General features: G+C 40.8%; 1 protein-coding gene across 4 annotated transcripts; it reads right to left on the bottom strand.

Moving 5' to 3' along the window:
- Positions 1 to 1,092: 1,092 nt before the first annotated feature.
- On the bottom strand, positions 1,093 to 25,761 carry LOC102710988 (chromatin structure-remodeling complex protein SYD). Of its 4 annotated transcripts, XM_015838554.2 has the most exons (40): positions 25,498 to 25,761; positions 24,104 to 24,221; positions 23,949 to 24,010; positions 22,606 to 22,811; positions 21,797 to 22,516; positions 21,542 to 21,708; positions 20,963 to 21,111; positions 20,782 to 20,846; positions 20,243 to 20,710; positions 19,902 to 20,164; positions 19,545 to 19,642; positions 19,258 to 19,443; positions 17,868 to 18,048; positions 17,597 to 17,755; positions 17,475 to 17,518; positions 17,303 to 17,359; positions 17,067 to 17,163; positions 16,785 to 16,957; positions 16,488 to 16,701; positions 16,178 to 16,303; positions 15,978 to 16,067; positions 15,399 to 15,515; positions 15,208 to 15,288; positions 15,009 to 15,116; positions 14,685 to 14,854; positions 14,459 to 14,537; positions 14,297 to 14,371; positions 13,702 to 13,799; positions 13,505 to 13,612; positions 13,376 to 13,433; positions 13,041 to 13,262; positions 9,005 to 11,420; positions 7,907 to 8,824; positions 6,687 to 7,745; positions 6,463 to 6,516; positions 5,216 to 6,391; positions 3,311 to 5,080; positions 3,085 to 3,150; positions 1,712 to 2,755; positions 1,093 to 1,605 (listed from the first exon to the last, which is right to left on the bottom strand). In XM_015838554.2, exons 2-40 carry the CDS (start codon positions 24,206 to 24,208, stop codon positions 1,217 to 1,219), a joined length of 13,638 nt encoding a protein of 4,545 aa, XP_015694040.2. In that variant the 5' UTR covers positions 24,209 to 24,221; positions 25,498 to 25,761; the 3' UTR covers positions 1,093 to 1,216. The 4 variants fall into 4 exon arrangements, with proteins under 4 accessions (XP_015694040.2, XP_006655973.2, XP_006655974.2 ...); XM_006655910.3 differs by having other exon boundaries at positions 19,902 to 20,710; XM_006655911.3 differs by having other exon boundaries at positions 19,902 to 20,707.
- Positions 25,762 to 26,922: the final 1,161 nt, after the last annotated feature.

Here is a 26,922-nt window from a genome sequence, read left to right as displayed (position 1 = left end):
CTAGCTAGGCGTCAGTAGAGAGCGAGCCAGCGCAATTTCACGACGGCGGCAGTAACCTTAACCTAACCTATGTGTGCGTGCGTGCAGAAATCTCGCCGCTCTGGCATCCTACCAGCACCGACGGCAGAGGCGGTGCTGCCCTGACCGCCGACCCACGGGAGGCCCGCACTACAGCAAAGCAGCAAAGGCGTGTGCGACAAAATTATTCATTTAGCTATAAGAAATTTTAAAATGGATTGATACGATTCTTGAAATCAATTTCTATATAAAGCTTTCGTATAAAAAACATATCATTTAATAATTTATGAAGCCTGCATGCGAAAAACGAAAAAAATGGTTTAGTTATATTGACGAAAGAACGCGACCAAAGAATGGAAAATTGAGCCATTTTTCGAATCTCATCAAGCTCCACCATGCAGGTCGCTACTCGCTCCAAATTGCATTGATTCTTGGGGAGGGGAGCCCACCATATAGTCAACGCTATTCATATATACCCAAGTTATTTTGGTAAAAAAAATTATGTATACTAGTATTTTGTATATGTATAAAAATATAAAAAAGTCCTCAATTAGCCCCAAAAAAACTAATCTACCTACCTGGTTGTCTCCATTCTCTCCTTAATTTTGGCCGAGGCTTAGTTTTCTTATCATTTGAATATTTTCCATTCTTGCCACTGTTTAACTATTAGAAGTTCTATACGTTGAATAGTTTTAAGTTGTGATTAATTCTATGAAAAAGTGTGTTATATATGTTATATATCGTGCATCGAGTGTTTGATTCATAGTATACGAGCCAATTATTTGGCTTTTAGGTGTAAATCATTTATCTCCATTTTAGGTTTGCGTTTAGCTTGTTCTGGAACCTAAATTTCCAGTGCTTAATCACTTATCTCCAGAATTGTTTTACAGGAGCAAAACCCGAATCATGGTGAGGACGATTACGCAAGAGCAGTTGATAACAGACGTGCGCATGTACCTATTAAATGTGACGATTAGCTGATCAAAAACCTCAAAACATGAACATGAATGTATTCATCTGGCCAAATTGAATCTATCAAAAGATCGGACACCTAATCAATCTCATATCAAGGTATTAGCATAATTGCATAAAATGGGATAACATTAACTAAAGGAATTATAGTAGTGGGACTGCTGTCAGTTCAGCAGAAACATTTACACCTCGGTCCGAGTATGATCATTTACATAACTGCCACAATCTACTTCTCACTAACATCACCACTGCTATCAATTTTATCGTCCACTGGAACCTGTTGCTCAGTAGCCTGAAGTACACTAACATCACCACTGCTATCAATTTTATCGTCCACTGTAACCTGTGGCTCGGTAGACTGAAGTACACTATCATCAGCACTGCTATCAATTTTATCGTCCACTGTAACCTGTGGCTCAGTAGACTGAAGTACACTATCATCAGCACTGCTATCAATTTTATCGTCCACTGTATCCTTTCGCTCAGTAGACGGAAGTACACTATCATCAGCAACTGTATCCTGTGGCTCAGTAGACGGAAGTACACTATCACTTGCAGGTGCTGGTTGGTCCGAGGCAACCTTTGTTTCTTGCTCAGCGCTGTCAACCTCAGTACCTAAAGAAACAAATAATATGCGCAAGTAGTGTGAGCCACTTGTATGGAGAATTAACAGCAAAGAGCATACACTAATATGGATAGAGACGAATATTGTGTGGAGTACCTTGAATCGTACTTCCGGCAGGTGTTCTATCTTCTGATTCAGTCTCAGTAGGAATCTGAGTGCTCACAGTAGGATTGTTTTCTTCGGCAGCAGCACCTGATGCTGGACTAGTCATTTCGTTCGGCTGCTCTAGCTTTGCCTCTGATACCCCTGCTTGGATTTGCACATCAGCAGATACATCCGTACCATCAGATAATGGCGTCGGCGGATGAGGTGCTTTCATAGCTACTTGATCATCACCGCAATCTGGCGGTGTAACAGTTTCCTTTGATATACAGCTTTCCGAAGCAGGAACAGAAGCGGCGCACTCTTCAGTACCACTCTCTTGTTTGACGGCAGCAGCCGTTGCAGCAGATTGAATGGTGTCATCAGGGTAGTCATGATTAACTTCGACAGAACCATGAGGATCCATTGATTCAGTCTTCAACGCTGATACATCGTTGGTGCATGCAGCAGAGATAACGTCATCAGTGCCTTCTTTATTTCCCAGTACACCATCACCATCATCACCATCACCAACTTGGGCAGAATCATCGTCATTTGAGTCTTCTGATGGAGAATATCCTACTAAATTCATAGTTCGAGAATCGTCATTGGTAAGACTACACTTTGCATTATCACCACCACTCATGTCGGAAGTGCCCTGTTCATTGGTTGATGCAAATTTAGAGTCACTATCTTCTAATCTCTCCTCTTCTGTTGGCTGATTTGAGTCAGTTGACTGTAAAACAGCAGGCAAGTTGCTAGAAGGGCATTCAGGAATACCATCAATCTGCATTTCTTCGACCTCTATAGCGGTTTGCTTGGCACCAACCAAATCAGCAGTAGTATCTTCCTTATCTGAGGTATCATAAGGTGTCTGACTGCCTGCTAAATCAGTCTCAGTAGAATGGTCATTTCCACTCACAAAATCTGAATGTGGCTGGTGAGCTGACAGAACATCTGTCTTGCCATCAACGTTGTCTTGCAGATTGTCCTGATCCCCTATAGGGGGAGATATTGTACAATGGACAGTCTCTTTATCAACTTCATGCATATCATGATCTGTACAGAAAATTGATAAACTAATGAATAACTATCCTAGTATTGTAAACATCTAAATTAATTTACCACCTCTGTACCCTTCCAGTTGTCTTTAAAGACGCCTCCCATACACCCATCCGGCAATTATTTTTAATTATATGTATGGGCAAAGTAGAAACATATAGTTGTAGTCTAGAAGTAATTTTGATGACGATTCTACTAATATAATGTTGACATGCTGGATCTATGAGCTTTTTTGTGTGCATATTAGTCTAGTCAGAAGTTCAGCCACGAAAACAACATCTATAAAGGAAACGGTTGGATTAGCGCATAATTTTAAACAAGCAGACCTTTTGTAGATGTTGGCTCTGCAGCAGGACCTATATTCACTTGTTCTGAAACATGAACTTCTGTACCTGAAAAAAAAAACAAATTGCGTTTCAGTAACTGCCAGTACTAACCGAAGGGAACAACAGAAGAGCAAACTCCTCCAGTTCGAACTCTAGCAGAACATAAAAGATATAATTTGAAGGATCAAGAATTAACAATCCACACTCTTGAAAGAAAAGAGTGTACCGTGCATGACACCTCCAGGTGATGTGGTATCTTCTGATTCAGCTAATGCAGGAATCTGAACGCTCAAGATGGCATTTGATTCCTCAACGATTACTGTCCCAAACTGACAAGCAGGTTCCGATTGGTTTGGTAATTCTACTGTGAGCTCTGATGGTACAACTGGCATTGACACTTCATGGGATACATGACTTTCAGGATCCACGTGCAAGTCACTGCCAGTAGTAACTTCATGGGATACATGACTTTCAGGATCCACGTGCAATTCACTGCCACTAGTAGTATCATTAGTACGCTTGTCAATTTCTACCAGGCTGGCCACTTCATTGGAATGGGTGGACAAGCCACTGTGACCTTCCTCACAGCCATCAAGGTCATCAACACTAGTTCCTTTACTTAGCAATAAATCACCATGATTGGCTACTTGGGCAGAACTGTTTTCTTTTTTGTCTTCTAAAGTACAATAATTTCCTGAAGCCTTATTCTGAGCATCATCATTTGTCTGTAAACAGGTTGAATTGTCATCACCACTCTTTCGCAAGGTTTCATCCACCTTTTCCAGTTCTTGCACACATGCAAATTTGGAGCTACTTAATGTGGTGTGGGAGGAAGGGACAGCAGCATCCACAGCACCACTATTCTCTGAATTCTCTTGCACTGCAGGCTGATTTGACTCAGCTGACTGTGAGTTACCAGGCAAATGACTAGATGGGCTTCTAGAGATATCATCCATCTTCTCTTTGATTTCCATATTGTCTTCCTTGGAACCAACCACATCAACAGCAGTACCCTCACTTTGCAGATCATTGCCATCATCTTCAGTGGGAGCAGCATGTCCTGCAGGTTGATTTAACTCAGCTGATACTAGAGCGCCAGGCAGAAAGTTACATGAGCCTCTAGAGATATCATAAATCTTTTCCCCTTTAACTTCCATATCATCTCCCTTAGAACCAGCCACATCAACAGCAGCACCTTCACTTCGTTCTACAGGTTGATTTAATTCAGCTGATTCTGCAGTGCCAGGCAGAAAGCTAGATGAGCCTATATGGATATCATCAATCAACTTATCTTCCACTTCCATATTATCTTCCTTAGAATCAGATACATCAACAGCAGTATCTTCACTTTGTAGACCCTTGCCACCATCTTCAGTGGGGGCAGCATGTTCTGCAGGCAGATTTGACTCAGTCAAATGTAAAGCAGCAGGCAAATAACTAGAAGAGCTTCCAGAAATATCAGCAATCTGCTTATCTTCAACTTCCATAATATCTTCCTTAGAATCAGCTACATCAACAGCAGTAGCTTCACTTTGCAGACCATTACCATCATCTTCTACAGGGGCAGCATGTTCTGTAGGGTGGTTTGACTCAGTTGATTGTAAAGCAGCAGCCAAATGACTAGAAGAGATTCTAGAAATATCATCAATCTGCCTCTCTTCAGCTTCCAAATTATTTTCATTAGAACCAGTCACATCCACGGCTGTACTTTCATGTTGCAGAACATTGCCATCTTCTGCGGGCGGAGTATCCTTATCTGAGGTGTCAAAAGCTATTGGTTTGTTAGCTATAGTAGCCACAGTAGAATCATTGTTTTCTGCTTCAGAACTCTCAGTAATTATATGACCGTCCATGTCAGCACAGCCACCAATTTCACCCTGCAGTGCATCTTCTGTCACACTAGATGGAAGTATATTATCATTGCCAGTTTCATTGTCTACTTCATGCACCTTATCATGTTCACTGGCAGATGCTAGCTCTGCAATAATGATCTTCCCTGAAAATAGAAGGCATAGATGTGAATGATTAGTTCAAGCCTTTGCTACTAGTGAACAACAAAATAATAGCAGGTAGCACATAATTCATCCAAGACGAGAAGAAAACATTTGTGTATGTGTAAGAGAGACAGTACCATCTGTATCACTTCCAGAAAATTTTCTTTGCTCCAATTCAGGCAAAACAGGGACTTGAGTGCTCAAGGAAGCATTTTGTGCCTCTGTACAAGCTTCGTCTAAGTGGCCAGTAGTGTGGTTTGGTGACTCTAGCGTTGACTCTGATACCCCCACAGGATATGATACATCAGTGCATGCATGAATGTCACCAGGTAAAGGAGCTGGTGATGGAGCTATACTAGTCATCAGATCATGACCACTCTGTACTTGTGTACCAACTTTCTCTGCTATAGACCCTTCCAAAACAGTCAAAGATGTGGCAGCTTCAGTTTCAGTATCTGGTTGGATGGTGATAGTTCGTGTAGAAGCAGCAGAAACATTTTCCATAATGTCAGTACCAACCACTGGTATCATTGCAGCAGAATGGTTTTCATCAGGGCAGTCATGATGGATTTCCTCACCACCAGCTTGCACAGACTCCATTTTCGAGATGGATGTTATATCTTGCACCACAAGGCTAGAAGATAAGGCAACATAACTGCCAGAGGTAAGCTCATTTAAGCCGTCGGCACATGCAGTAGTAGTATCATTGCCTCCCACTAAATTGCCACCATCAGCTAAGTGGGCAGGATTGCCCTCATTTAAGTCTTCTGAAGGAGAATATCCTACTAAATTCTTGTCATGGGAATCATCATTAGTACAAATATGGGTTGGATTGTCACCTCTACTCTCGTTGGAAGTTTCATCAGTTTTGTCCTGTTTCTTTGATGGTTCAAATTTAGAGTCACCATTCACATGCTGATTTGAGTGACTTGATTGTAAAGCAGCTTGAGAATTACTAGAAGAGCTTTTGGATATATCATCAAGCTGCATAGCTTCAACTTCCATAGTGCCTTCCTCAGCATCAATCACATCCATTACAGTATCTTCGGTTTCTTGATTGCAATCATCTATTGTGGGCACAGGAGTGGCCTTATCAGGGACATCGCAAGTTGCTTGGCTGCCTGTTAAATTAATTTCAGCAGGGAGGTCCTTGTCACAGTCAAAAGCTGCACTTCTTTTACAGGCGGATATGCCAAAATCTGTGTCACTATCAATTCTCTCACGTGGTATGTCCTGAATCTCCTGATCCCCAAATGGTGAAACTATAGAACAATCAATCGTATGAACTACTTCACAAGTATCTTCTTGATGACCTGTACAGATATTACATTATTTGTATGTACAAATATAATAACTAGCTATGAATTTTAAATAGAATGCACACCTTCTATGGATGTTTCTGCAGCTGAAGTCTGCACTAATTTTTGATTTTCATTACCTGAAAAGGCACAGATGTGCATGAGTAACCAGGCTCAGTGTTGCCAATCTATGGAAAACAATACAGAAGAGCATACTCTTCTCATCTGCACTTGGTGTGCTTACATGCGTGCACGCGGATGTGTATGTGTGTGTGAGAGAATGAGAGCGAGGGGGGGAGGGAGAGAGTACCACGCGCATCACATTCAGGTGATTTACTTTCTGATTCATGCAGTACAGGAGTTTCAATGTTCAATTGGGTACTTGTTTCTTCAGCATTTGCTGCAACAGACTGGGAAACAGATTTTGATTGGTTCAGCTCTTCTAACCTGGGTTCTGGTTTTGACACCTCACCAGATACATGACTCTCAAAATCCTTGCTTAATTCGCATGCAGGAGCAATGTCATTAGTAGATGCACCAATTTCTACTGTACTAGCCTCTTTAACAGAATGAGTGGATGGCACATTGATAGCTTCATCTGACACATCAGTATTTATAGCAGTGGTGGTTTCTACTGTGCTAGCCTCTTTAACAGAATGAGTGGATGGCACATTGATACCTTCATCCGACACATCGGTATTTATAGCAGTGGCAGTTTCAGCATTGGTTCCTTTACTTACCGAAAAATCACCACCATCAGCTGCCTGGAAAGAACTATCCACTTTTTGTGAATCCATATTGTTCGAATCATCATTTATCTGACTGCAGGTTTGATCGTCAGTGACACTCTTATCCAAGCTTTCTTCCATTTTCTCCTGTTCCATCGCACATGGAAATTTAGAGTCAGTAATTTCTAAGCTCTCCCCTTCTTCTTCAAGAAGATTTGAGTCAGTTGATTGTATCATAGCAGGTAAGGCATGTGAAGAGCCCATAGATATATCATTCCTAATAGCTTCGACTTGCAGAGTCTCATGCTTAGCACCAGCCACATGAATGACGGTATCTTCACTTTGCAGACAATTGAGTTCACCTTCTGTAGGGGCAGCTGTATCCTTACCTGAGGTGTCACAAGGGGATAGCTTATCCTTACCTGAGACATCACAAGGGCCTTCACAACCTACTAAAACAATATCAGTAGGATGATCCTTTTCCTTTTCACCCTCAGAATCTGCACTTCTTTGAGAACAAGGCATGTCTACATCAGTGTTAGTATCAATATGAACTTGCAGCTTGTCCTGCTCCCCACTGGATGGAGATGAAGTGTCATCAACAGTATCACGAAGTACTTCGTGCCTGATGTGTTCAGTATCTGCACAGAGATTACGGAAACAGCAAACAAATAACTGTTTTAGATGTAGATTGAATGCTTCAGAGATTTGCATACAGCAAATCAACTCTACCAAAACATAAAATGTCACCTGAGAGTGTTTGTGTGTGTGTGTGCGTGTGTGAGAGAGAGAGAGAGAGTACCAAGCACATGCCCAGACGATCTTTTTTCTTCTGATTCAGTCAATGCAGAAATCTGATTGTTCAAGGTGGCATTTATATCTTGCACAGTTACTTCACAAGATTGGCAAGCAGATTCCGATTGGTTTAGCGACTCTAACTTGAGCTCCAAGAGTCCTCCTGAGATTGACACTTCACCAGATAAATGAATCTCAGGATCCTTTTGTTCTTCACAATAAACAGTATCATTGGTTGACAAGTCATGGGTGGCATTGTGAGCATCCTGTGAGCCATCAGAACTCATAGCAGAAACGGCTTCCACCATAGTTGTTTCAGTTCCCGCTTGACCCCCATCAGCTACTTGGGCAGGACTATTCTCATTTTTGTCTGGTGAAGGAGACGACCTTTCAATGTGAGAATCATCAATTTTCTCAATACATGGTAGATTGTCACCACCACTCTTATCCACAGCTTCTTCTGTTTTTTCCAGTTTCGTCTCCAATGCAAATTTAGACCCAATAATCTCTAAGCACTCCCCTTGTTCTTTTGGTTGATTTGACTCTTGCATTGTATTATCTTGCTTAGCACCAATCAAATCAACAGGAACACATTCACTTTGCAGACCATTTCCATCATCTTCTGTTGAGGCTAGAGTATCCTTATCTGAGACATTGCAAGGGGTTTGGTCATCTGCTGCAATAACCATGGTAGAATCATCTTGTTCTGCTTCATAACTAGTAATTTTATCACAAGAGTCCAGGTACACGTCCACACCACTACCAATGTTATCCTGCAGCCCATCCTGTGCGCTAGATGGAAGTACATTGTGATCAGCAACTATTTGATGTACTTCATGCACCTTACGTTCCTCATCATTTGCAGATTCTGGTTTTGCTGCCGAAACCATCTGTGGTTCCTGCTCTGAATTATGAACCTGAAAACCTGAAAAGAGCATAGTAATTTCACCATGAGTAATGTAAGCTAACTTTTATTATTGGACAAAGAAAAATAACAACAAAGGGCATACTCCATTATTACTCTTCCCATATGGATCAAGAAAGACAGTATGCAATTGTGTGTGCACAGGTGTATACATGGATGCAGGGGGTGGAGGGAGTGTACCTCCAGGAAGCTCTCTTTCTCCAGATGCTTCATCCAATGCTGGAATCCGAGTGCTCAAGTCAGCACCTTTTTCCTCGGTACATGCAGCACCTGCTTGGCTGGCAGTTTGGTTTGGCAGTTCTGACCTTGCCTCCAATATGCCTGCTGGAACTGACACTTTGCACACACGATTGTCAGCATTGTTCTGTTCTTCAGCAACAGAAGCAGTAGCATGAGCAGCTTTCAATGTGGTGTCTTCCTGTTGTTGTGTAGGTAAAGCACAGACTACAGAGCTTGACACTTCGCACACACGATTGTCAGCATTGTTCTGTTCTTCACCAACAGAAGCAGTAGCATGAGCAGCTTTCAATGTGGTGTCTTCCTGTTGTTGTGTAGGTAAAGCACAGACTACAGAGCTTGACACTTCGCACACACGATTGTCAGCATTGTTCTGTTCTTCACCAACAGCAGTAGCAGCTTTCAATGTGGTGTCTTCCTGTTGCTGTGTAGGTAAAGCGCAAACGGCAGAGCTCAGGTTTCCTGATATCTCTACCTTTTCTGTATCATCTGGTTGCTTCGGTCCAGCAAGTCGACCACGGCGCTCAGGTGCAACTGTTGCAAAAGTACTTCTGGTGCAGGGCTCCCGAGCTGAACCTTTCCTCCTACCTGGTGCCTTGCTCGGAGCAGCACTATGGACCTCGGATGGCACTGTGGTGATATCCCTGCTTGAAGTAAGAAGTGAAGCATGTGCTTCAAACTGGACGTTTGCTAGTTTATTATCAATAACAGGATTCACTGATGATTGGGTAGTAATTGTTTCCGTATGAGTAGTTCTGACTCCAGAATGTGCTCCCACATAATCCTTCTGTGTCTCATACTGCACCTGAGCCTGGAATGAAACAGATGGAGGTGCTTGCATGTGTGCACCTACTACTTTATCATGGCCAACAGAATTGGTAGATTCTTTGGCAGTAGGTATGTCCGAATGAGCAGCACGGGCTTCGCTGAATTCACTAGGAAGTGTAGCTTCATTAATGGGAACAGCTATCGGCGTACTTGGTTGAGAGTCATGTCCAGATTTCTCATATGGTGGAGAGATAATATTTGGTAATCCCTTAGAAGCATCTTGAAGTGAAGTACCATCTATTTCCTTCACTGCCCCTATTTTCTCCCCTGTGCTCATGCTAACACCTGCATTATCAGCTGTCTCAGGAGTACCATACAATCTCTTGCTAGCTGATCTTTGCCTAGTGCTCACTCCAGTGTCCTCACTACCTGATGTTCTCTTTCTGCGGCGACGAGAAGCACCTTGCTTCTCAGCAGGTTTATCTGCAATCAGAACCTCTGAAACTTTCAATAACCCTTCTGAAACCATGGGTATGATAGGTGTAGATGCAGACACATTTTGATCAATGCTTCCTTGAACAAATCCAGCATTTTCAATATGAGCTATCTTTGGCAGATGTGAGCTGCCACTGCCTGAGGTAGTTACTGTTCCAGCATATATGTCTTCAGCCAGGGGTGTTTTAACCGTTTCATCTTTATCTCCTCCAGAAGGGGTTGGAGTGCCTTTAACTTCCTCTGGCAATAATGCAGTGGGTTTAACTATGATCATATCATTCTGCAAACCTGCTGTAGCATTTGCATGGGATGAGGACATATTTCCTTGAGGATATGATGAAACCACAGAACTGGCATATGCTTCTCCACTACCAACTGCAACCACTGGACTTAGAATAACATCTCCTGCACTACCAGAAGCGAGAGCCTTTGGTTTTCGACCTCGCCTGCGAGGTGTTTCTCCTGTTTGGGCCTTCCTGCCTCTAGATGTAATAGGGGTTGGTGGATGAGGTGCTGCACTGGATACAGGTTCATGAATACTCTGTGCTGGCATAACAACTTCCTTTGCAATAGACCCTTCCAAAACAGCAGTTGATGCAGTACCCTTATTGTCAGTAGTAATCACTGATTTGATGGTACCATCTGGTGGAGTAGCAATATCGACAGTACCCTTAATCTCAGTACCAACCTCTGGTTTGCTGGCAGCAGACAGTGCAGTAGAATCAATGGTAACATCTGGAGAAATCGAATGAATGGTAGTAATTGGTGCAGAAGAACTGCCATCAACTGTAGTTCCTGCCTCTTGTTTGCCGATATTTGGTGGGGCTGTAACAGGAGATAAGGAAGCATCTGACCTTCTGGGTCTACCTCGTCTCCGTTTAGCAGGGGGGGAGTCTCCAGCAGCAGCAGCAGCAGAAGCTGGCTCCTGTTTGGCTTGTACGGGTTCTTTTGAACACTCTGGAGGTACTTCCAACTTAACCACTTTAGAGACATCTAAATTCCTTGATATAACACCAGGTTGAGGTGATTCAGGGGAATCAACCTGACAAAGCTTTTCAAATTCTTCTTCAGTCCATTGGTCCTCATAAGAGCGAACCTACAGTGATTATACCCAAATTAGCATACAGAATATCAACCAATAACAACGTGATGTGTATATATATTGAACAAAGCACCTCCAAATAAAAGCAGATTGAAGAGACTGCTTCTAGCCAACAAGACTCTCCTAAATAACAGAGCCTCTTAAGAAATTCTTTCCACACCTCTCAGTGACTGCAGACTAACTGAATTTCACCCTTCACCCATTTGTTTGCTATTTCTCAAAAGGCAAAATTTGCTACATGGCATCGAAAAAACGTTTAATTAGCTGGTGGACACCGAAAGATCACGATTTTGCTGTAGGGCACTACAAAAATGTGGTAATTAGCGGTAGACACTCTGGCCATTATTTTATTAATTTTGGAGTCAAAAATTTTAAAAATGACAAGATTGCCCTCGGTGGTCGGTTCGCCGTCACCCTCGCTGCAGCTAGGTCACTGCTACCGCCGTTTGCTCAGTCGCCCTGTAGGCTAGGGTCCGGGTGTGGTGCGGCGCCGAGACCGACTGGGTCTGGTTTGACCGGACCCAGTCGGCATAACGGGTTGGCCATCGAGGGCTATCTCATCATTTTTACTCCGAAATTAATAAAAATAATGGGCGGAGTGTCTACCAGCTAATTACCACATTTTTGTGGTGCCCTACAGTAAATTCGTGATCTTACGGTGTCCACTGGCTAATTACACGCTTTTTCGATGCCCTGTAGCAAATTTTGCCTTCTTAAAATCTGTTAAAGGATATACTCCTACTTTTAGTTGATGTCTTTTTTCAGGCCATGCGGACTTAACATATGTTAGGTGTTGCAGACTTTTGCACAAAGTATCTATCTATCTATGCAAACTGAATTTACAGTAGAGTCCTCCCCTAATGTTTCATCTTGATAAAAGAAGAGCTCAATTACTTTTCTGGCCCTTAAACTCTTCCTGAAATTCATTTAACTGTGAACTCAACAACCAATTATGTAATACTCCCTCCATCCCAAATTGATCATCATATAAGAGAAAAGTAGAAATCTCAAATTGATCATCATATAAGAGAAGAGAGCCTATTATGCATTAATTATAGTGCAAAAAACCCTTCAGTTCTAACGTACATTAAATGCTTACATGCATCTACCCAAACAGCTTTGATGTGATTTGCAAATTTTAATTTTGCATGCATACATGCAGCTTGGGATTTGTGACTCTAGCTTTTTCAATACTAATTAAATGGATCCTTGATCTTTGTACCTAAGCCTTATATGATGATCAATTTGGGATGGAGTATTTTTTTACTCTCAACTTTCAAACCAGACAAATAATACCCTAGACCTTTTTCTATAGTGATTTTTGTAGACACAACAGTGCTCATATTTATGCATGTTTTGCTAACATGGACACCACCTAGCATCCACATCAATGAGAGTTACCTAACAAGATGTCAAGTCAGTGCCATGTCAAGCAAAATCAGCATGGAATAGTGTTTTACATGCTATTTTGTCAAGTTTCGAAAGTTGAGGGGCAAAATAACCAATTTTTTCAGTCCAGCGTGAAAATTGGACTCCAAAAAAAAGTTTGAAGGGCCAAAAATGGATTTTATCCCCCAAAATAAGTGGTGCACAGAAGATTGTTGTGTAACTGACCTCGCGAGCACGTTTCCCCCTTCCATAATGTTGTGTGTCAAGGCCCCCAAGCTCACCCTTCCTCCTTACATTTACCTTCGGACTTTTTATATTTGATGACTCATAAATCTTCATAGCATGATAGAAGGACTTCAGATCATCATCAGTCACAAGACGAGAAGGCATTACTGAGGGATCGAGCCCACTAGTTGAACTATCCTGAACAACCGTTAGCCAAGTAGCCTATTCAAGAATCAAATTCCATTAGAAGAAACATGGTGCATGCGCACAGGGGGTGTGGTTGTTGAAGTTAATATGTATTAAAAAAAGAAAATATATATGGGAATTTAACGTACCATTTCTTCTTCTCTCCTTTGCTTGTCAATAGATTCAAATACATCAATCTCATCTTCACTACATGGAGGGAATTGCGGTATGATCAGGAATCACACAGATTATGTATTAAAAGCAAAATCCAGTCTTACCTCCGGGCAAGAAGATCGTTGAGAGCATCATCATCTAACACTGGAGCTGCTTCCTCCTTCTTACCCCCACGTAGCAGTGATTCAAGATACTCTCTCCGATCTTCAGCACTGCAATTGGTACCCATAGACACATAGTATAAAGGAATGGAAAAGGCGGTCTACAAAAGCTGAATCCTTGAAGTGCATGAAGAATTAACCTTGTGTTGTTGTCAAAAAATCCAGCAGTAATGCTCTGATTAGCAACACCTAACTTATGCTCTGCGGAAGCCCTGACTTGCTCCTCTACCGTTTGGACCTTATATTAGGAAGGATATCCAAGTCAGAAACAAATGGCAGAATCGAGTTATTTAGTTTGGAGTAAAAGAATTCCATCTTTGCTCCAAAAAACATCTTGATCCTGGCAAGAATAAGCAGTATCTATTTCTTTGGTTAATGACCCTAAAATCATAGATACATTGTCCAGGCTCGATTATATCAGAAGATAAATGATTTGTATGGCATCTTAAAAGATATGTGCCATTGTACTGTTTTTTAAGACAAGTTTATCTACCTTCAAAAGTATACTCCATAAAGCAGCACAGAAGAGTATCCAAAATTCTAACAGACAGAAGGAACAGATATATACAAAAATATAATAAGTTCCTTCATTTATTAAGGTACAACACAAACAGCAGCAGTATTCTCTTCCTTTCCGAGTTAACATTACAAATGTTATTTGTTCTATTCAATTTCAAGATACTTGGGTGATTAAGTGAACTGCAAAATACTCCTAACACTTGAAGAAATCCTTACTGTTTCTAAACGTAAAACAAGAACCTCCTTCTTTTGACCAATTCTGTGAGCTCTAGCCTGTGCTTGCAGATCAACCTGAAAATAGTAGAGGGGAGAGTGTTATCTGGAAAGATTTTTGAAGAATGAATCCCTGAATGGTATAATTGAAGGAGTTCCACCTACCTGAGGATTCCAATCAGTATCAAATATGATGACAGTATCAGCTGCTTGGAGATTAACACCAACGCCTCCTGCTCGGATACTATGGAAAACAGGGAGGAAATAAACCTTAAGAGCTAAAATATCAACTCATTAAATAAATGAAGTTTAAATAAGATAAAATTTAGCAAACAAAGATCAATTAATACATAAAATACATCTTCCAAGTGTTGCAATCTAGTTCATATACCTAAGCAGAAAAATGAAAGCTTGAGAATTAGGATTATTAAATTTATCGATAAGAGCTCCTCTCTCCTGGCCAGAAGTGTGACCATCCAATCGGAGATATTTATACTTCTTCCATACAAGATAATCCTCCATTACATCAAGCAATCTTGTCATTGTAGAGAAAAGCAGAACCTGCATGGTTTAAGTGAAGTTGATCAATCTGAAATTATGGCCAACGAACAAAACAAAGAAATCAAGAGAAACTTGCAGCTAACATAGAACATATACAGAAATTAAGAGATCTGGCATCATGTGGATGCAACCAACCGTGTTAAAATTCACTTACTCTATGACCTGTGGCCTTGAGTTTCGGCAGCAATCTATCCAACATCTCAAGTTTTCCACAGAGCCTCACAATTGATGGAAGATAATGTCTAGGTAAATAACCCTCAAGCTGCAGAAATAACCAAATGGCTGATGCTGATGAACAGAACTAAACCCAAAAAAGAAAAAAGAAGTGGCAAGATTGCAGAATTGCGTTCCACCTCTTCAACATGAAGCTGGCTAAGGTACGGATGATTGCATATATTCCTCAATTCCATCACAGTATTGTGCACGGAGCGGACCTACAGGACATGAACCAGTATCTTACAAACCAAAGTCTTGGAAATATTTAGCAAGTGAAATAGTAAAGACAAATGAAAGAAACAACTTTGAGCGATCACAAGGTATGCACCTTAACTGCTCCAATTCCACCAAGGTTTTCCTCCACCCTTTTTATTAGAAGTTTCTGATAAGCAGATGGCCAGCATCTTACAAGTCTTTCAATCTTCTCTGGCAATTCATTTTCAACCTGAAGGAAAGAAACACATTAAGAACATTGCACTACGTGTATGTGCATACAAGTTCAGCAATGATATATTGCATTGAGGAACATAATCATGGAAGCATATTTTAGGGATTCACCCATTGTGAAACACAACTCCTACCTTAATAAAGCAATCTCATGCAACTAAACCTAGCATATTAATAAACTGGAAAAGGAGAATAAAGATTTATTAATCCCTCGTCAATTACAGATACTAATTAACCTGAAGTTTACAACTAATATAAAAGCATATAATGTGAACAACAAATACACTAGATCTAGAAGGTTAGTGCTCCATAGTGCCTCGGTTTGACATAATAAGGTCAAAGAGTAAGCACAACATGTAATTTATTTTTATACTCAGCAATTCAAATAAGTCGCATGGTGAATTGCTAAAATGTAACTAATCTCAAAAAAAGCATAAGCATTTCTAACAAAATCAAAGACCTTATGCTTAAGTCTTCGAAGTACAAAAGGCCGAAGAACTTGGTGAAGACGATTTATGATCAGCAAGTTTTCCTCCTCCGAAAGTAAGGCCTTCAAGCATAAAATATAATCAGAATCCAGGGCCCCATAATCAAAAATAGTTTCCATCCACTTCAACAATGCTTTACACACACACCACAAAAAAGGCATAGAAGCATTACCTCCTCGGTTGAGCTATCGCCATTACTTTCAAATGGTTTGTTAAACCACTGAGAGAAGTCTTCTGATGAGTTAAATATATTAGGCAACAGAAAATTCAAAAGTGCCCATAGCTCCTCAAGATTGTTCTTCACAGAAAAAAGGGCATCAAATCAGCAATAAGTTGAGGAATCAGGAACACAACATCCAGACATACAGTAACACATTCATGTAGAGGCTACTGTATGACCAGGAGAACAAACAATTGACAGGCATGACTTGAAAAGAAAAATATTGGATTAGGTAAGAAAGCGAAAATGCAAATTGTCAAACCTGCAGAGGCGTTCCTGTCAACAATAGCCTGTGAGAACTCCGATAATGCTTTAAATCAGCATTAAGCTTACAAGATGCATTCTTTATGCGGTGTCCTTCATCAATAATTATGTAATGCCACTGTATTTTGCTTAGTTTTGGCCTATCATGTTTGTTCATCAAGTACTCATATGTTGTCAAAAGAACATTGAATTTCTGATGGACAATCATCTCTCTGGAATTTAAAAAGAAAAACAGAAGTGAACAAATTTAAACATAAAGCGAATCAAGGATAAAATGGAAGAATTTAAAATCTACTTGAATAGTTTTCGCCTTTCTTCTGGAGGACCAGCGTAAGCAATTTTATTTATACTAGGTGCCCAGAAGTTGAGCTCAGATTCCCATCCAGGAAGAACAGAAGATGGTACTACCACAAGAAATGGCCCCCGGTCATTTTTTGTTTCCATGAGGTAGCATAACAAAGAGATTACCTGCCAAAGCAGGAAAGCAAGCAGCACAAGTTGAATTAAAGTAATTGTTTTCACCAAGTAACACAATGGCCAAAGAACAAATGCTTAGTGGCACTGCACTAGATCTTACTTGTACTGTTTTGCCAAGACCCATCTCATCAGCTAAAATTCCATTTAAATTATTGTTGTACAAAGAAACCAACCAACGCAAGCCATTCATCTGGTACCTGTGATGTAGCAAGCAACCAACTGATCAAGAAAAAATGGTTTTGTATGATAAAAGAATTAACAGAGACAAGATGTGAAATATAAGAATATCTAGATAACACTTGAAATATATATAGCAACAATGGCAGTGAAACTTACTCCCGCAATTTCCCACCCTGAAGATAAGTAGGTTGGTCATTTACAACCTCCTTTACACTAGAAAATTAAGGCAATCATGTAAGAATTAGATAGGCCAAGTCAAAATAATGAGCACTAAAGCATTATTGTATGATAAACTGAAGCATGTAACTTTATCCAAGCAATGTAGTACCTATGGGCCAGTTGATAGTATTTTTCATTGCTTTCCAGATAATGCTGTAGAAGAAAACAAAGGTAAGTGAATCTTCAGCAAAATGTATCTAACTACTCAAGGGCAAAAGATGATGAACAAACCTGCGGCTGGTAGCTCTCGTCCTCAATATCATTTGCAGTGCTATCGGAATATAATACACGGCCATCCATCGATTTGGCACCCTGTAGTTTGGCACCAAGCTTCTGTAGATATTTCTCAGTCTCTCGCAGAAGTTGCTTAACACGATCAGATTTTGCGTCCTGGAGATATTAAAGTTCATCAGAATTTGACTTAGTCCAACAAATATCAAGAAATATGACGGATTAGCCACAAAATATATAAGTCAGTGAAAACAATGCAAACAAGACTCACCTGAACCATCCTCAGATATCCTTCGACATCATTATTCTTAAGCAGGTTGATCTTCTCCCGCTGGATCCTGTCTAACTTCTCCCTATGAATCCGTTCTTTCCTTTTGTGGAACTCTTTTACGTACCGATTGAAACCCTTCAAGCGTTCTCTCTTAGCCTTGAAGCTATCCTCCAGTCTCTCTCTGCAATTCCATAGGTAAAATATTCAACAAGCATAAACCTTGAGCATACTGAGGTTATAGCTAGCAAGGTATAGTTAAGTCTTGTTGAAAAAATATTTTTTAGTCGGTTGAAACAAGATCGCATGTGTATTGTACTGTTTTTGAAAATACACAAAAAACATCTTTTATCTAAAACACAAAAACAAGAATACATGCTTAGAAAATTAGTTGTAGAGCAACGTGAGTACAAAGAGCAGCTAGAGCATTCACGCATGTTGTGCTGATATAATAGCCCACTTGACAGTGGTGGTGCTGATATAATAGCCCACTTGACAGTGGTGGTGGTGGTGGTGGCGGCAGACTCACCACCACCACTACTGTCTTTTATAGTAGTATAGATGTAGATTTGGTTGAAACAAATGTTCTGGTCTATTTTGTACAAATATGTTCTTTTCAGGAAACAACCAATTCCTTCTGGATCAACTTCTTTCAGCTTAACTTGACCAGGATGTTCAATTGCTCAAGGTAAAGGGCAATCTTGGCATGGTTGTGTGTTGAGTGTTGACGCCCAAATTTGGCTATAGTTTAGATTTATACTAAGTATACATCTCCCTCCTTGTTTCTTGTATTGTATCCCATGTCTATTCACCACCCAACCTCCTAATTGCTCATCATATATCGTCCCTACGGCATTAGAGGACATCCTAGCTGCCTGCCAAGCCTAGGACAAACTGGCTGCTTCTTAAACTATTTCTTCTCTAGCTTATTGGTTCTAAAGAAGAGGACATTATTTCACGTAGCGTATTCACAAAACTGCAACTATGTGGCTAAAATTATCATTTTTCTACAACTTCAGCTGGGTATTTCAAAAAAATGCAACTTTATCCCCTGCGTGCCTTTGACATATAGGCCCAACTTGCAACATCACTAGTTTGCACTGTGCATGAGTAGTGGACCCAGACATGCTTTCAGTAAAATCACACTATTGTTGTAGTTCTCTGAGATACTTGAAATTGCATCAACCTCAGTTTTGACAAAAGTAGTTGTAATTTTCTGAAATTTACTCTCTTATTGAAACGGTGGTGTTCCTAGATAATGGATGCATTCAAACACACCCCCAAACTAGTACATGTATTCTACAAAATATTTAAAGATCAGGTACAGATAACTTAAAACATTGGCTAAAAGAAGGAAGAACTAGATATAAAGTATATAGCAATTTCATCCAACCTGTGGGCCTCTATATCAGCAAAGAACTCCTTCTGTCTCTCACGAATTCTCTTTTGCCTTTCTTCCTTCATTTTCTGTTCGATTTTTTCAAGCTGCTTAACACGACGTCCATGTCTGTGTTTCTTTACTGATTTTATGCGGTCCAAATCAGCAGTATTAGGCTTGAAAAAGTCCAGCAAAAATTCACTGTCAAATAGAAGAAATCAAAACAGGGTTATATAGCCACAGAACATACAGTCCGATAGGAAGAGACACTAAACACTCATGGTGTCCCTGACAGTCAAGACCTGCGCACACGACGTTGAAGTTGGAGAAGCTGAAGCTTTTTCAATTCAATGACACTCTTTGTTTTCGCAGAAAGATCCTCTGATGAACTAACATTTTCCTGAAGAAAACAGAAGGAATTGAAGTTCTGCAACTAACTTACCGCCAACAGATGATAGCATGTAGAATATAGTAACATGCACATCAGATCTAGATGTCCATTATTCAAAAATATCACAACTACTATGTAGAAAATACTGTATTTTGTAAAAAATAAAGATCATGCATACATGAAACAATAATTTATAAACTTGACATAATATTTCAAAAGTAGTTTTTTCCATTTCCAGGATTTCAGTGTGAGGAAGGTAGAGACTGACCTTTAGCTTCTCATAGGATGCTGAGATTCTCCTGTGCGCCTTCTGTAAGTCTAGTGCCTTCCTTTTGTTTTCTTCATATCTTCTCTTCTGATGATCCACGATCCATTTATCAGTCATTGTGTATTTTGGAGGAGATGATGGTAAATCATCTTGCTCAGAGAGACCCTCGTCTCCTTCATCTGCAGATCGCTCAAATATCATCTCTCCCATGTGGCTGCCATTTTCAAATTCATTACCAGCTGTCTCAGGAGTTTGATCCTTTCCTGATAAATTGTGGTGGCTACCATCAGTAGGCATATGATGAGGCCTCAAGGATGCAAACGATTCTTTGGATACTTCACCTTTAGCCAAGAGGCCAGTTTCCATACTTGGATGTCTGTTGCCACCCAAAGGAGATGATCCCTGGCCTCCTCCCCAGCCTAAGTTCCTATTCAAATGTTCTGCATCAGCCTTGTAGATATCAGGGGTATTTTTTCTTGTATCTCCTTGAAAGTACTGAGGTTGCCCAGATGGCATGGGAGATATTGTTTCTTGAGAATGCATTTCAGAATCAGTTCCCTGTACAAGCTGGATATTTTCTGCTTCCAAAGATTTCTCATGCTCAGCTATCTTGATCTTCTTTTTAACAATTTCTGGGTCTTTCGATGCGGAATCAACATCCGCAGCACTGCCTGTAGATGTTGATTGAAGTCTAGAAATATCACTTTGCCTACCAAAAGTAGCAGGGTTTTCCTGGCTATTTCCATTCTCCTTTCCAGAACCATCAGTCGTTCTGCTCTCACTACCTCTCTGAACCGCATTGCCACCTGCTTTTCAAGTATAGATTCATCAAGACAAACAGCAGACAGCTCACACAAAGTGCTCTATTCTTAGTTCTTACCTTCTGCAGGGGGGGCTACACCCAAGGCAATTTCAAGATGCACCTTCCTGGGCTGCAGATTGTTTCTACAAGGAAGTACAGCCTATATGAGTGCTACAAAGATAAGTTTGAATATTAAGCACAGATGTATTCTATCAAAGAAGAAGAACACTGAAACTAGGATATGAAAGGAGGTGCAAACCTAAATGCAAGAAATACTAAGCACTGCGCTCTGAGCTGCTTCAACTGCTGCTCTTTGAATGGCACACCGGGAGAGGTTTGAGACATTTGAGATGAAGCAGCTCTCTGAGGTGCTCTGACAATACCGTGCCTTTCTTGCATTGGATTTCCCTGAAAGTTATATCTCACTTATGTGTTAAAATGTATCTAATGTATTAATTTAACCAGTGGAGATACACATATCAATGAAGATTGAAGAGATGACTATTTGACCAAACAAAATGTTTCTAAAACTGGCTACAGAAGCAGCTACAAAAGGAGATTTACTGAAGTGCAAACAACACGTTTTCTGAAAAGCTCAAGAAGTTAGGGGAAATGAATACCACACCCTTCATGGTTTGCCACATACATTATGACATGTCTACAAATAAAAGCGAAGGAAATATCCCAGATGAACTTATCTAAACCAAGTGAATGCATTATCAAAACTTCTGCATTTCGCTAACAGAGTTTTTTCCTAAAATAGGTCACAGCGTGTCCAAAATAGCATGCAAGAATATGATTTAACACAAGGATATTTAAAATTAAGGCAAGGTCATACATGCATGATCCCCATCTGAGCTCCAACTTTAGAAGAATTTAGTTCACTGCCAGTATTGCTTGAACCACCTCCAAAGGAAGAAGATATATAAGGAGGAACTGTGGGGAAATCCATTTGTGATGCAGACATAGGATTAAAAGTTCCTTGTGATCCTACATTAACTTTCCCTGAAGCATAAGAACAATCATAATGGTAAGATTTTGAACTTCAATGTCTTTAATGAGGCTGTTATGCACTTCTTTTAAATGAAAATACCTTCGACATTAACACCAGGCCTTATTAGGTTGGGAACAGACCCTTGACTATTCTTCATAACTGAACCTTGTGCGTTCTGGTTCCAGCCAAAACTAGCACTAAGTAGATTAGCCCCTCCCAACATACTTTTCTGCAACTCAGCAGGGATGTTGCCAGAAGATAGTCCTTCAGCAAAATTTGAAATTTGCGCCATTGTGAATGGACTTGATGGTTTATTCTTGTCTATAGTCCTCCCAGAAGAAGCTGATGGTCCTTCCTGGTGAGCCCTAAAAAAAGTTGCACCACTGGGTAACGGTGGCACCTGAGCATTACCAACTTGTAATGTATGTGATTGATCATGTTCAACTGTCCTGGAAGGCTGACTTTGTGTAACAGCTTTGCCAGGCTGTTTTCCCTTCCTAATATTGTGTCCGGTGGACATAGCATCTGATTTTGAGTTTTCTTCAGAATGCAAGTCCCCTGAGGCTTTTGGATCCACTCTTTTTCTCTTAGAGGATGATTTCTTGCTTGTTTTTTCATCGGACTTCAAAGAATCATGTGAATTCATAGATCTAGTGTCCTCTATTTGCAGACTAGCAGGGCTTTCCATTCCAGAGGATCTGACACTTTTTTGTGACATAGAGCCTTGATGAATATCGGTACCTGCAACATCGCTCCTATTTGGCCCAGTCGGAACCCTGCCTGAAATAGATGCACCGTGCCTTGTCATATCTGCTGAGCCTGACAATATAATACAATGCATCATCAAGTCAAACTCATAAATACGGAACAGGTGGCAGAGACTACCATGTTTTGGTTTACTTGGTTACCTGATGGGAAGTTCCATAATCCAGTGTGCGCACTACTTTGGGATGCATCAGTACCAACCATGGGAGGCTGACTGCCAATGATTTCCTTATCCTTAGGCATAGCACCACTGGACTCTCCTGCTTGTGGACCACCAGCTAACGGAATTCTTGATGATCGCAATGCATCCATATCAATTCCATGTTGGCTTACAACAGTCTCCATGGCCCTGTTGGCAAAAGTTATTGAAAGGTCCAACAGTTTGGAATTATGGAGGCGCAAAAATCCCAAGGTCTAAATTATGAAAATTTACATAGAAATTTCTTTTAACACAACATCCCTTCACTTGGTGTTTCAAATATTTTTCATGAAAAAGGTAGACCAAATTAAGATAGATCACATTTAAGATAAATTGCATGACACTAACAATTAAGAAGACAGGTTGAGTCTAGTTTTTGTGTTATGTTTTTCTTTGATGGTCTGTGTGCGTATAAACTGATGAACTCTAAATCAAGAGAAAATATACAGGATGACCATCCTCTGAAGATCATGTGTTTCACAATTCCCCATATAAGAGAAGCACAGTGGCTTCAATACACAACAAATGAGATTTATTCCCAGGGATAGGCAAAAGCTGCTAAAGGAGTGCACTCCAGAAACATTGGATGCAAAATTGTTATATCCAAAGAGTCATGGAAGGTTATCATACATAAATATTACTCCATACACTGCAAAGATGTGAATTGCCAGCTAAGGAAGAGTAGCTCACTCTACCACCTTGCTGCTCTTGTTTGCTCTTCTCTACCATCTACCGTTCCCTTGCTGCTATCTTCCACCCACTTCTCTACCCCTCAAATTTGTTCCATCATTTCACTGGGAAGGTTGGAGGACGAGTGCCTCCCACAATGGTGTAATTGAGCTCCTAAACTGTTTTATGCTGTGCAGTGCACATCTTGGCACAATGTGTTATGCCTCATAGCATCAAGGCGATCACCAGATAAAGCGTAAGGAACTTATGCATCAGTACACTCAGTACCTCACAACACATCTAGTTTCTCACCGCATATAATGATTTCCACAAGTGACACCTTACTTCTGTTTAACTGATGCGTGAAATTTCAGTTTGTTAGCATTTATATAACCAAATGAAGTGGAGCTCTAACATAAGTATGCTACAACTACAAAACCAATTTTGAATGTCAATTATGGCTTTACAACAAGGGAGCAAGACATTTTTTGTTCTAACATTTAAACAACCCTGATTCACACTGAAAGAGAAAATATTTAACTGGTATTTGAATTTAAATAGATAACTAATTCGTTCTTTAAAAAGACACACAGCTACTAAAGCAAAAAAAAAAATCACCTTGATATGACCTGATATGGCAGTGACTGCTCTTTTCCACTTAGTTTCATATGTTGGCATATCTGAAAGATCAACATAAGCAGAAAGGTTATGGTCTAGTTTCAGAACCTCATATCCTTCTAGCCTTCTACTACATAACTAGCTAAGCAGCATACCACGTAAAGTTTTGTTGCTAATTTCGCAGGTTCATCCTTTGACTCTTGAATAAGTTTCTGAAGAAGCTTTGCAGCCTCAAGCTCAACTTGTTGTGATGAAGCCATTTGTGAAATCTAACTGTCATCAGAGGGATATTATTCCAAGAGAAAAGCAATAAATCATAGCCCATTTAATATTTGTAAAAAAGTAGTAGTTCATGTAACTATAATACTATGTGAATGTTCAGATACAATATATTGTCTACAGATACCATAGCCTGGTAGTTCAGGGCTATTTTTAGCTGATGTGGGATATTAATGCAAAGTAGAAGATTTATTACATCATAAACAACATGGCCCTATAGGTTGGCTACCAACATTAAAACTCCAACAAAGAGCTGCTTTAGGTTTTCCATGCTCACCACAGATCTGATGCTAAATCGGTAACAAAAATCAGGCTGTTCACGCTGTTATGCATGAGCCATCTTTAATTCAAGTAAAACAGGACTACATGCGCAGATAAAGTTTAAATATTTGGCATTTCTGGAATCATGATACATCATATGGGGCCTTAACTGCAAGCTACGCCATCACATGCATACAACGGGACAGAAATAGGTTTACTAAGGCCTTGTTTAGTTCCCCAAAAATTTTCCAAAAAACATTGCATCGAATCTTTGAACACTTAAATGGAGCATTAAACATAGATGAAAATAAAAACTAATTGCACAGTTACGGGGGAAATCGTGAGACGAATTTTTTTAGCCTAATTAGTCCATGATTAGCCATAATTGCTAAAGTAGCCCACATGTGCTAATGCCGGATTAATTAGGCTCAAAAGATTGTCTCACGGTTTCCAGGTGAGCTGTGAAATTTTTTTGGCAACTAAACAAGGCCTAAGAACAATGACTAAAGTGTCAAAAGGAAGAGATCTCATCATATAACAAAACTCACAGAGCAACTAAGCGGCTGCAACCGGACAAAACCACTCATAACATGCTAGATATTGCATTTACATGTCAAAAAATCGGGAACAGACAAAAATATCCAAGTGCCACGGTCCGGGGAATACAATTTCCAATTATTTTATCACGAATTATTTTTCTTGGGCACGGGACACCGAAATTATCAGGTGTGGTAGGCAATTCCACGCACACCGCAATCAAAACTGCAATCTATAGAAGAAGCTTTATGGGCCGAGTTCATCTCCAAAACAACAAAAAAAACAAAATTTTAATTTCCTACTTACGCTACTAAGCACTAACCCTACCTAAGGGAACAGAGCTACACTGATCGCTCCCCGCTAACGAGGCAAGAGAGCACGATCCCCAAATCCCACCACCGTGGGTCCAAACCAGTGCACCCGCGAGCTCGAGCCCCAAGCAAAACAACCAGAGAAGTCGTCGGGGGCTTACAGCGATTCGGGATCCGGAGAAAAGTCAGAAAACCCTAGCGGAAGAGGGCGAGAACGGGTGCGGGTGAAGCCCCCGGAGCCGCCGGCGGGAGCGGGGGGAGACGGTGGCGGTCTCCGGGAAGAGGCGTCGGCCGCGGACGGCCCTCGCCGGGGAGGGAGCGACGACGGCGCGCGACGTGAGCTCACGTGCCCGAGCTCGAGCTCGCCGCCTCCGCCATTTCGACTGACCCCTCTCTCTCTCTCTCTCTCTCTCTGCAGTGTGTCCCCTTTCTCGTTTTTTTTTTCTCTTCCCTTTTAGCTCTCGCTTGCTTGTCCTCGTTTCCTTGTGGAAAGGTGGGTGGAAATGGGCCGGGCCTTCGGGTGCGGCCCATTTCGTTGGTTGGCTTGGCGAGCTGAGGTCGGTTCGTGCGTAGGAGGATCTGGAGCGTTGGATCGGCCGCACGGACGCGCCAGATTTCATCCCGAAAAGCAGCTCGGAATAACTGGGTTTCATCTAAAGTTTTGCTGTTTTCTCCTTAAACCGGCACACCCAAACAGTCCGAACCACGAGGGTCGTGGAGCCATAGTGTAAATTGTACACATTGTAGACCGACAGAGTAATCGTCAAGGCTTCGCTATCAATGGGTGCTTCGCATGCCGTTAAAAGTAATAAGTTATAATTACGAGTACACGTGTCAAATCTATAATTTAGACCGGGTGAGTTGGTTCCATCGGTTGGGATAAGCTTATTTGACGTGAAGCCAAGGTTTGCACTAGATCATACCCAACAGCTCGTCTAAGTTTTGTTCTTCATATCGTCATTGGAATGTATAGAATCGAGATATCGATGAGACGGGTGAACATACTATATAAGAATAAATTACACCTAATCAAAACTAACATAAATTGCCTGGTTTGGTGAAAGATGAAACTAACTGAGCAACTAAGTTAAGTTTTGCATTCCTAGAATAATAGGCTAAAATATGTCTTAAATTACATAAAAATAAATACAATAAGTGAATAAGACAACTAACAGGAAATTTTTGATCCAAGGTTCAGAAACTCGCAGGTCTCCTAATCTCCACTGAGGCATACAACCTCACCGCAGCACCGCTCAAACCACATAGCCACCCCCAATCCCCCTTCGTCAACGGGCGGGCAAGGTGGGAGGCCGGGAGCCCGCCTCGAAGTTGACTATCCATGCCTTCGTCGCTAGGATAGCTCTTCCTTTACTTCGAAGCTAGTGAAGTCTAGACCACTTACAACCAACACGGGGTCTTTTCCCTAATATTATTGGACAGGTTACCGAGCAACTCGTCCAAGCTATTTAGGAGCCAATAACAATAACCTCCACGAGTAATAAGTAATAACTTGGCTCGAACATGATCAAGCGTCACACGAGCTCTAGCAATGAAGCAACGCATTTGTCTTGGCTCAATCATCCCTC

The sequence above is a fragment of the Oryza brachyantha genome, chromosome 6 (genome assembly GCF_000231095.2).
Source record: "Oryza brachyantha chromosome 6, ObraRS2, whole genome shotgun sequence".
NCBI lineage: Eukaryota > Viridiplantae > Streptophyta > Magnoliopsida > Poales > Poaceae > Oryza > Oryza brachyantha.
Note: the sequence above shows the minus strand (reverse complement) of the source record. Positions and strands in the feature narration are given on the sequence as shown.

What these genes read in the sequence shown, in the direction of transcription:
- LOC102710988 (XM_006655910.3), bottom strand. Translation starts at nt 24,208, where the DNA reads ATGGCTTCATCACAACAAGTTGAGCTTGAGGCTGCAAAGCTTCTTCAG. An exon ending in ACGAGAGCTACCAGCCGCAG is followed by an intron (nt 17,519 to 17,596) that starts GTTTGTTCATCA and finishes TTTCTTCTACAG; the next exon opens with CATTATCTGGAAAGCAATGA. An exon ending in AACGATCTTCTTGCCCGGAG is followed by an intron (nt 13,434 to 13,504) that starts GTAAGACTGGAT and finishes CCCTCCATGTAG; the next exon opens with TGAAGATGAGATTGATGTAT.